The sequence below is a fragment of the Lonchura striata genome, chromosome 5, assembly GCF_046129695.1.
Source record: "Lonchura striata isolate bLonStr1 chromosome 5, bLonStr1.mat, whole genome shotgun sequence".
In the NCBI taxonomy this organism is placed as follows: Eukaryota; Metazoa; Chordata; class Aves; order Passeriformes; family Estrildidae; genus Lonchura; species Lonchura striata.
This window is the reverse complement of record NC_134607.1, coordinates 59,367,324-59,378,500: the sequence shown is the minus strand read 5'-3', so window position 1 is coordinate 59,378,500 and position 11,177 is coordinate 59,367,324. Positions and strand designations below refer to the sequence as shown.

Sequence of the window (11,177 nt, the reverse complement as noted above, 5' to 3'; positions counted from 1 at the left end):
CATCCAAAGTATATTTTAATGCTTTGCCATTAGGAAGCTAGTGAAGAAATTCAAATACTATTTTCAGGATTCGGTAGTTAATATTCTTTATTACAGTTTAAGCAAGAAGAGTTGAAATCAATATGAATTATTTCTAAGCAAATAGCAGTGCAATAAAGAAGCATTTAGATTAGTTATAAATATTTTTCCTTGTGTTAAAATTAGTGATTTTTAGATGGAAACTGATGATTCAAACGTTTCAAAAGTACAATTTTCTGAATATGGCTAAAATGTATTCAACTGTTTAAAACTCTACTTGTAGGAAAAGAGCTGCTTCCTTATTTGAGATATTCAGCAATTACACTGTAATATTTGAGTTCTAATTTTGTACTTTTCTAAATTCAAAAGGAATGCTTAAGAATGTTTCAATTAGATGTAGACTCACAGCACATAAAAGTTGAACAATTTCCTTACAATATTTCTTTGTAAGTAGGTTCCTGTAATGTGAACGTAAAGCAAGAAGACAGAAGCTTCAGCCATGAAGTAGGTAAACATTTCATTGTAAAGCTGATGTACTTGGGGATAATTTACATGAACAGTGAATACCAGTGTGGCACCAAAGCCCCCAGCTGTGTTACCATCCATTCCCTGGTGTGAGAGCATTGTCCAGGTGTGCTCACTGAAGGGCTGACATGGCTTTTTGCAGCAGCTGAACCATAATGGGATAGACTGGTGCAAACTCCTTTCCCTCTCTTGTTCTCACTGATTGAACATAAGCTTCCAGTGCACCACTGAAAAAAAAAAAAAAAAAGTAAAGTAGCTAAAGCAATTAAGTACTGTAAATTAAGGATCTGCAACAGAAATTAATTGCCTTCCTCCCTCCTGCAAAATTTTCCTCAGATGGTCCTACTTGTCTGAGGAAGGAAGTGAACAAGGAAAGCCTTGCAAAGCTCTATAATTGTTCCATGATCTTTATCTCCTTTCTTGCATGTTTGAGGAGCAAACAAGTTAACATTTAAATAAGCAGCAGCATGTTGCAGATGGCTTGGAATGACAGCTCTGACGCACAGACTCGGGCTCAGTGCTGCACTGGTAACCTTTAGAAAGGGAGAGAATTATCTCCAGCTGCTGCAGACGCTGAGAGTGCAACTTCCAGCAGGAAAGGTGGGGCACTGGTGAACACCCTGGGCCATGCCCTGAGGTGATTCCTGGCACAGCCTTTTGAATTCCTACCTCAGTCCTCGGGAAAGGCCACACTAACCCCAGAGAGGGCTTGGGCAAGGCACGGCCTGGCTCTCTTACACATTGTCACAGGATGTCACACATAGAGTCATCATGTGGGAACTGCACAAATGAAACATTGCAAAGCTAAAAGGGGCAACTGGTGATGCTTTACAACACAGGGTCACCTTTCAGCCAACATTCTAGTACACAGTATTGTTGAGTGACAGCATATTTGTAAAAAACATTTTAAGTGCTCATCTGTTGAGATTCCAACTTACTAATTCATTAAGTAGGCCAAGCTAGTGCTGCCACACTTAAATATAGCTTTGAATTTAATTTTCTTTTCTGCTTCTGTTTCTTCATGTAACTCACACGATCATCTTGGAGTTTCCTTCTGAAGTTCGCTTATATTTGTGCTATTTACAGCAAAACTGTAACATGAAGAAAATGCACAAACCCCATTTCAAGTGGAGACACGGCTGTTCCTTTTCTCATGCAGACTGTAAGCACAGCGCTTCCAGCACTGCGCAGGCACCAGCCCACAGAGCAGCGGGGTCCTGCTGCCGGTGCGGTCACTGAGCAGGGCGTGGTTCTGGGTTTGTCTCATGCATTCCCTTCTGGGAGTGCAGGATGCACCAGCACTGCTGCTCTGCCGGTGAGGGAGTCTGCTGGCTTTTAGTAACATGGCAGGAACATTCCCAATCGCACTGGGAGAAGGCAGATGGTTGTTGTGCTCATCTGGTGAAGGGGTGGGAGGGCACAGGGGTCAAGGGAGATGGTAACACACAGCAACCACAAAGTTGTGCCTATAAATACACAGCCGCTGCTGTAGGATGGTGGGCTGTGGAGGCAGAGCTGTATTTATGTTTGCTGCTCCTTCCAACGAACAAGCCTTTGGTGGTACCCTGCGTTCCTGCATGAAGAGTTCATGGATTTGAAGGCAGCACTGCTCCCTGGTACGTGTCTGCAGGCAGCTGGCAGCAGTAGGCAGTGAATCAGGCAAGGCTTAAGGAAAGCAAAAGTACTGAAGAGTGATACTCAGCCCATGTTTCACACACACAGGCTTCTCCTGATGTAAGATGTAAGAGAGGAGCAGCCGAGATCTCTGTGATGCCGCAGCTCTGAGAAGCCTCAGATGAGCCCACCAAACCTGACAAACCAGAGGAGATGGTAGGAAGATGCAGGGTCACAGTACACTTGGGTGCCTGTGAGTAAAGCTGCTGCTACATCAGCAAGGGCTGGGTCCTTCCTCAATAACTTGTGTCAGAGCATGGCTGGGAATTTCCAGCAAAGTTCCTTTATCAGCAAGTGGAAAATGCTCTGAGGCCAGGAGCCTGTGCTCAGTTCTCTGGAGAGAGAAGTCTGAGCTTTGGGTTCTGAGAAGCCAATGACAGCTGTGGCAGCCCGGCCCCACGAGCCGTCCTGGGGCTGCTCCCGCTCCTGCCAGCGCTTCCCAGCCCAGCACCGGAGGCGCTGATCCGTCAGCCGGAGCGCGCCGGCAGCAGCCGCTGTCCCACGTGCAGCCCCTGCTAATGGAGTTTGACAGGCAGAGAGAGCAGCGTGCAACTGTGCAACCAAAGAACCTGAGGCAGCTTCACCTCCGAGCACAGCGTGGGAATGGAACAGCACAGCACGAGGTGATTGCCACCACAGCTCCTGATGTCCCTATGCAGCATTGAGACTTCACAGCCCCTCTTTGCTGAAACCCAGGACATATTGTCTGGGGGGGAGACAAAAGAAGGATGGAATGATTACTGGACAGTTGAGATGCTTCAAAAAAATAGATTTACTGAGCACAGAAACAGTTCCTCATGTTGGCCCTGGTGCACTTGAGAGCTCTTAAATTTCGATAACAACTTCTTGTGAGCTACTGCTGAGGGGTCCACACCAGGTACGAATACAATGTAAGCAATCACTTTGAATTTTTTTCACAGCAGAGAAGCAGAGAAGCAGATACAGGCAGAAAGACAGGGAAAGAAAATTTATTTTAGCTAGCTAAAGTAAACCTGACTTTTTGCACCTGGTCAGCTCCCTGAAAACCTTCAGACTGCTCCTTCCCAATGGTCCCTGAGGAGCAGCACAGGGTCTACAGGGAAAGAAGCAACTAAAACACTGAAAGCAAAGCTACAAAGTGCTTTGGGTGCAGCTCACTTCATTCCCAGCAAAGGCCATGAGCATCAAGAACTGCAGAGAGATTAAGCACATCCACAGGTTTATTTTAAATCCCAAGATTTAGAGAGAAAATGTGAGACTGGGGGAACGGGACAGCAGGAATTTGTGCTTTTTAGATAAACTGGCCTCTTGTAGCAATGAGGGGCCCACATGTGATGAGCAGCAGGTGGGATATGCAGGCAGGGAAGCGTCAAGGATGACATCAAGGATGCCATCTTGATGAGTGGGGATGCTTCAGAAGAGTCAGAAATGTCTCACATTTCCACTCAGGTCAGCACTCAAGTGCTCTGGTCAGCAGTAATTGTTAGACATGTTAGATGTTTGTTAGCTGCCACAGAGAACTGTCCCTTGTATTAAAAATACAGTTGAGAAACTCCTGTGAATTTTCTTACTCTAACTGCCATTTATCTTGATAAATCTCTCCCCTTCCATTCAGCAGCAGTCTTTTCCATCCTATACACTTCTTAAATTTTGTTGTAGGCTCAAATAATTTTTTGAAGTCATCACAAGCTGAAAATAGAAAAAAAACATATTGACCTGCTTAACTTAGGAAGCTCTAACACCTCTTGGTGAAGCTGTGGGTTGGCATCATTATCCAGATGGTAACACTGCTATCCCTTAACTGATTTATCTCCTTGCTTTGAAGAAACCCTTGAAAAAGATTACAGAGATAACCAGATAGATGAAAGGGAGAAGCTTTACCCTAAAAGCAGCACCCAAAACCACTCAATGTGAGCCCTTGATAATCCTTTGCCAGACTGTTACTCCCATCAGATCAAACAAGACGGAATGAGATTTAGGCTATGCTAAGTGCCATACTGCAGTCCTACTGTCACACCTTCTAGCAGCTTTTATCTTTTTTCCTTCCCTTCTGCCCCAAAAGAATCTGATTTAACTCACAAAACCAACTCCATCAGAGGCAGTTTTTGCAGGTCCCTTCCGCTGCACTTGCTCTTTTACTGTGGCTTTGCTTTGCATTGTTTCAAAGAGATGGAGTCAAACTTCACAATATAAGCAACCTGAAGAGCATCACAACTCTTACCCGCTCCAAAGACAAATCAGTAATGTCAATACTGTAAGGTGAATTCTTAGGGATTTTTCTAGAAGAGACCTTTTACAGCTTTACACTAAATAATGAAAGCAAAAGCTTTCTGAATATTCCAACTGCATTTACTATTTTCCTTTGTCCCACACTTGCATCTCCAACAGAAGTATTTAAACATTCTGAAGCTGAATGTTTTAGAAAGCCATTCATAATGAGTAGCTTTACTTGAAACAGTGAAAGAACTGTTTCTGGTAAAGCAAACTGGCCTGGAGAACTCCTGCTCCCTGTGCCCACCCAGGGAAGGCTGGGATCCTGCTCCCACACAGGCAGGGGTAGGAAAGCAGCCAAGGGGAGGATGAAAAGCTGCTGCAGCTGCTAAAGGCTGGTAGCAAAGAGGCAGCCACAGTCACCTGGAGTTCCACACCCTACCAGGTGACAAGGGAATCATGGTCAAGCTCAGAAAACTTTGCATTGCTGCCTGTGGGAATGACACCACAGAGGCAGGCCAGGAAGTGTGTCCATTCCTGGTAAGGAAAAGTCCAGGTAGTAAAATGGCACAAATCATGAATCCAGGGAGGAAGATTTTTTGGAGTCCAGAGAATAATGGTGAGGTTGCTCCAGAGTGACAAGGAGGGATGGGCTGGAAGAGTTAACTAAAAGAAGCAATGATCATAGAGTAGACAAGGTTCCAGAAGTTCATTTGGGATGGGAATTTTGTTTTGCTGAAGACAGTCAACAAGTCTTCAGGGGACAGCAGCATACAGGAATATGGACAGTGCAGGAAGTTGCTTATGGCAAAGCAAGATGATTGCTGCTGCATGCAGCCAGACTACAGTGCAGGCTGCCTGAGCTGGGCAACTTGGAGCATCACAGGAGCTGCTGGGAAGCCTACCTGACTCTAATCTGGGGAGATAAATTAATTCAGGGGCTTTGTTAATACTTGAAATGCAGAATTTTCCATGACATTTTGGTAAACTTTAGTAGTCCTAGCTCAAATGAGCTTTTGTTAACTATGCTGACAGTACATGAGTCAATTCAGATGCACCAGTTTACCATTAAAATCTTGTCTTTAGAATTGCAGGCTCACTGCTGTTGAGGACACCAGTGCCAAAGTAGTTACGGAAAAATAAACAGCACTGTGGGTGAAAGCAGTATCATGAAATCTCCAGCACAGAGGAGATCACAGCTGTTGTCATATGAAAAGATGTAATATATAGTTGTATTATTGTTTTTAAGATGGAAGAAACCCTGCTTATGTAATATACAAAACACACTCTTGAAGGGATTAGACTAAATAATGCCCTAAATTCAGCATATTCTAGTCTAATAAAGGACATAAGACCTGTTCAGCAATCTGTTTCTATTTTTAAAGACAAGCTATGGTATACATTACAAATATTGTTTGTAAAAGAGAGCTATGGAAGGAGGGTTGGTGGGATGTTCTGCATATATTAATGCTTCATTAAAAATGCCATAAGTAAGGAAAAAAAAAAGCCCTAAGTTTAAGATGCCCTCCCACATAAGGAAAAGGATTTTAAAGCACTTATTAAATTACTTCACTTGCATGAGCGAAACCATGAGCTTTCTTGGAAATCAGGACAAGCTGATTATATAAGACCCTGATAGTTCTTCTTTAAAATGTTATTTGAACCCATGAAGATTTATATCTGGAGTTAAAAGGAAAAAAAAAAAAAGTATGATTTGGGTTGTGGCTCTTAAGGGATCTTACTATGTATCCCTTAGAATTACTCTAATTAATTAATCTTATATGGAATTGTGAATCCTAGCGCTACCCTCCTGGGCTCTGCCTTTGGTCAGATGGAGTCAGATTTACATGGTAAGCTTCAGAAGAGGCAGGGATCATCTTTCTGCTCAGCACTGGACTGCACCTTGTGCACTCCTGTCCCGATCAATCAGCAGGGCAGACGGAGCACACTGGGGCCAGACTTTTCTTTAGTATTTTGGTAAAAGTCAGTTTGATCTGCAAACTTTAGGGCAAAACAGAAGATGGAAAATCTGCTGTGTAAGAGAACATCTGTGCGAGACCAGGTCTATTTAATCCAGTGCCATAAAAATTCCTACAAAACCAAACAGTAAAACCTCCAACAGCATCACCTGTAGGAGAAGAGAGGGGCAGGAGACATTTCTGGTTATTCCAGAGGGCATAATGCAGGATCAAAGGGGCTGCGAGCCGCCCGGGCTGTGCAAGGGCCGGCAGCGCTGCAGCCGCCGCTCCCCGCCCCGCCCCGCCGGGCTGAGCCCAGGGCACGGATGGGGCTTTCCCCGAGTGCCACTTGTCCCTGCCCCGGGCAGGTGATGGTCAGAGCAACTCCTCAGCTCAGGACAGCAGCTCCTTATGGAAAGCACCGTTCACTGGGCCTGGCTTTCAACTCTGCTTCAGCAAGGGTGAGCTTGCATAAGGAGAGTTAACACACGCTCTAATGGTAGAGGTAAGAATTTGGCCCTTGAATGGATGAACTGTTCTCCAGGCTGGCTCAAATCCTGTCATATCTAATAGGGTTCCTTTTATGGAAGAAAAGTTGAATTTTCAAGCTTAATTTAAAAAAAAAAAAAAATTGCCCTGGCCACTTAAATAAGTACTCCTTTCAAAACAATCCCCGCTTAGGGAGGACACCTGCAGCAGGGTCATCTCACCCAACTTTAAACGTCTGCAGGACAGCTGGCTGCCTGAGAGAGCTCCTGTGTCCCAGCCCACACTCCATTCACTGAACAGAGAAAATGGGAGCTTTCAGGACACAATGCAGCTGACCTATTTTAGGTACCTGCTTCAGGATGAGATGAATCAGCCCCAGCAGTGCCTGTTTCTCTCTATTGTCTACAAAGGCAGTCTGGCAAATATACCTCTGGCCAGGTATACCACCCCTTGTGCTGAATACAAGCAGAAAGAAATGCACAAAAATGCTCAGAATGGGACTAATCCGTGCCATTCACACCACGTTGTGAGCGAAGCCTTTAAGACCCACGGAGCGGAAGAAGCATTCCAATTAGCTTTAATATGAAGCTAGAATGATCCTGGTAACACAAGGAAATTAATATCTAGGCAGCGAGTCCCTAGAGTAATTGCACAGTTGTTACAAAGGGAAGTTGCACAAAATTACCATTTGCAAGGCTGCAGCAAACAAAATAATATCTTGATGTAGACCAGTGCAGGGATCTGAAGGCTCCAAACATCCAAAGTTGAACTCGCACAGCTGAACAACTACAGGTGGAAAAAGCCTCAAGAGAGTGACTGACAGAAGAGCAAGATGCCTGCAGTCCAACTTGGGTGCATATGACACACACAAAGCTGGCTCAGAAATCTTCCAATAGAGTATTAAAGAAAATATGAGTGATTCATGGTCATACTAGTGACTGCTTGCCTGCCTCACATATGGATAACCAGCCATGAAAAATGAATAAAGGATTCAATGAAAGAATTGAAAGGAAAAATTAAGTATTCCAGCTTCGCTACTTGGTCTAATGGATGACACTGTCTCAGCCTAAAAGCCTCATCCCAAGGTTTGTTCCTTAATACCTCCATGGTTAGAACAATTTATCAGTGTCTGAACATGACCACCAGCACACCCATTAACTGAATCAGTCTGGATGAAATTTAATTGCAGACAAAGACAAAAATGTGTTGTAGTTTAAGGATGGCATTTTCAAACTTGGGAAAACAAATTGAAGAGAACAAAATCCCACCAGTTCTCAAATGATTTGCATTCCCTGCTTTCCCTACTATATCTGAGATTCAACACTTCCAGTGTTGCTAGCACTATCAGGACAGAATTACAGTCAAAATATTCATAGCTGATTACATATAGAGCTCTGTCAGCCCTGTACCTATCACCTATGTCTCTGTAATTCAATGTCATGCCTTGAGATTCAAGAAAAGCTAGTTTTGTAGACAAACCAGACTAATTGCAAGTATGATTTTCAACAAATACACATCTGAAGAGACACAGTTTGTATTTTAATGTTTCAGAAATAAATCCTAGTAACATCTACTGGTGATTAGCTAGTATCTCCTTAACTGGCCCAATCACTACATGGGACTGTGTGGTGCTATCAGCTTCAGGAAGTGTAAATATTTATAGCAGATTCCTCTTGGCTGCTTATGAAGTGTGGACAGAAAACAGTTGACTTTCTGAGGCACAGTCACTGTTGGCTGGAATGTAAAAGTCAGCTTTTATCACTCCAGCAAAAGCTGGCAACATCCATGCATGCTAGTTCAAGGACAGAGCTGGCACCTAGGCCAGATGGAGCCCGGTGCACCTACATGTGACAACCTTTCCCAGGTCACTGGTGTGGGAGACACCAAGGTCACTGAGAAGATGGCTGGAAAGTTTAGGGTTTTAGGAGCCAAATGATCATCTGAGCCTTGAACCCTGAGGATCCCCAGGTTGGTTTTGTCATGTTCATACAAATCTGCTCTCTCCAACATGCTTCAAAACTTAGCTTGATTTGAAAAACAAGACTCTTCATAACTTTTCCTAACATCTCAAGGTGTGAAATAAAATGTAGCTATGAAGTCATCTACCCTAACAAGATTTCAAAAAGCTGATGTAATTATTACTTTCTAGGATCATGGGCTGATTTCCTGAAGAATAACATTCCAGGTGTGTAACAAGGGTCTTCCAGTTTTAGATTTCTACCTAGGTTTATATTGGTTAAGCTTTCAGAGCTTCTCTTTCCTGATACAGATGACAAGACAGCTGCAGTCTTGACTTTCCAGCAGCCAGGAGAGAAAGGCAGTTTTGCAAAAATTTAAACCATCATTGTGTGTGGTTTACTTCCTTTACGAGAGGATTATGTGCTCCTTCCAAAGGCACTGGAGAGTTTGAGTACAGGGCAGTGGAGGGGAGAGTTCAGTTTGTATTTCTGTCACTTTGCAACTCATCCCACGAGTGGAGAGAAGGTAATGGTATTTATTATACATCTCCTGAGGCACATTGGCACTTTGTTTTTTTTTTTACTTTTCAAGAGTCCTAGTGTGCAGATAAGTTACTGCTCCATTACCATAAATGTAGAGAAGAAAGAAACAGGATTTTTACCGTATGAGAGCGAGCCTGTCCTTTTCAGATGGATGATCATCGAGCCACTGGGAGTAGCGGGCAATGGACCACTCAGCCCTCTGGTACAGAGAAACACAAACACCAATTACACAAAATGCAAAAAGGGAAACAGACACACCAATTTCAGAATCATAGATGACATAAATGAAAGCCACACGAGGTTCTCAATGCTGCAGTGATGCAGAATGAATTAAGAAATCAAAAACAATTAACAGGAATAGCCCAGTATGTTATTTGGAGCTCAAAGGTAATCTACATCAGCTGTTGGCCCATTTCTGACAGGTTTTTATGTCGATTTCCTGCATCTTACAAGAGAAGGATCCAGGCAATTTGCAGTCTGGGGAAAGATCTGCAACTTCTACCATGAGCTGACAGAATAATAAAGAATTGAGAGTCTATTTAATATCAGGTTATCATATTCCTACTATTAATAAATCAATCAATTAATTTAGTAAAGCAATTATTATAAAGATTTTGCCACAATAAAAACAAAATAGAAAAATTATATAAAATATTCATTTTAATATTTTTTAACTAAAACAGCTAGAGCAAACTACAATGATCGTTGCACCTTAGGACATCTGAAAATAAAAGACAGGTTGATTTTATTACCTGGAAGGGTGATTTTAGCTCTGGTGGTGCTCTTGTAAATAAGAACTGAAGAATAATGCTGAATGGAATAACCTCTCCCAGAGCTGGGCTACTGGCAATATGCTCACTGGTCTGGAACAGCAGTGGTCTGGAAAAATATAACAATACACTCATTAAATAAAGAAAAAGCTATTTGAATGCATAAGATAAGTGCCTCTATGTGGTGGCAATATTGCGTTAGGATAGAACCATTGAGTTTTTTGCCTCTACTCTGCATCTTGGGTTTCCAACACAGGTCCAGTTTGCAAAAATTTACAGCAGTTGCCTATTGTAATTAAACACCACAGGACTGTTAATTTTGCATTTCAGTGAAAACATTTAAGGTAACTATAGAATTCGCTGTCATACAGAAGATGTACTGAAAGCAACACAGAAAAGTACAATTTGGCCAACATTTGCATGACAAAGATTATTAAATCATAGTTATACTCTGCATAAAATTTAAAAGAACTTTAATCTATTTCTAATTTGCAGGTGGGTGTTGCCAAAAAAGCTCTCAGTTCAATCAGAGCTAACAGGAGGCAATAAATCAGTTCTGAAATACCATTTAGTCATACTGCAACTGCAACTCACCTGAATGACCTCAGCTGTCTGTAAGATTTTCCCAAGTCAGAGACTCGCCGACACAGCGGTGCTACTGCTAACTCCATCTACAAAAGCAAACAATTCCATCTGAATTAGATTCTCCCAAAATGTAACACCTGGTATTGAAGTACCCTGTCCTTAAGCAACAATCCAAACTTGCAGACTAAGTCAGTGACTTCTCTCTGGTGGCTGAATTAAGACAAGAAGCTGTCTTTTCCTTTCACACTGTGTTGCCTAAGCCAAGACTTTTGCCTTATTCTTGGCAAGACAATAAACATTTCGTGACAAATGATAAAGACAGTCTGTGCATAACAACAGAAGGGGCCTTGTGAGCTTTCTGAGACAAAGGCTTTGTTTCTTGCAGCAGGTTTATTTTGTTGGTGATGAGTTTCCTAATGAAGCACTTATGTCAATACCCCAAAAATCTGACCACAGCCTGGGAAGAA

The 11,177-nt window shown here is 42.7% G+C and overlaps 1 protein-coding gene across 2 annotated transcripts in view; it reads right to left on the bottom strand.

The window, feature by feature from the left end:
* Window positions 1-69: 69 nt before the first annotated feature.
* The window catches only part of COG5 (component of oligomeric golgi complex 5), a 172,477-nt gene continuing 161,369 nt past the window's right edge, over window positions 70-11,177 (bottom strand). For both annotated transcript variants that reach the window (XM_021539126.2, XM_077783629.1), the window contains exons 19-22: window positions 10,720-10,796; window positions 10,108-10,234; window positions 9,475-9,554; window positions 70-770 (exon numbers count right to left, since the gene is read on the bottom strand). In XM_021539126.2, coding sequence (XP_021394801.1) covers window positions 656-770; window positions 9,475-9,554; window positions 10,108-10,234; window positions 10,720-10,796 — 399 coding nt within the window. In that variant the 3' untranslated portion in view covers window positions 70-655. The remainder of the gene's footprint in view (window positions 771-9,474; window positions 9,555-10,107; window positions 10,235-10,719; window positions 10,797-11,177) is intronic.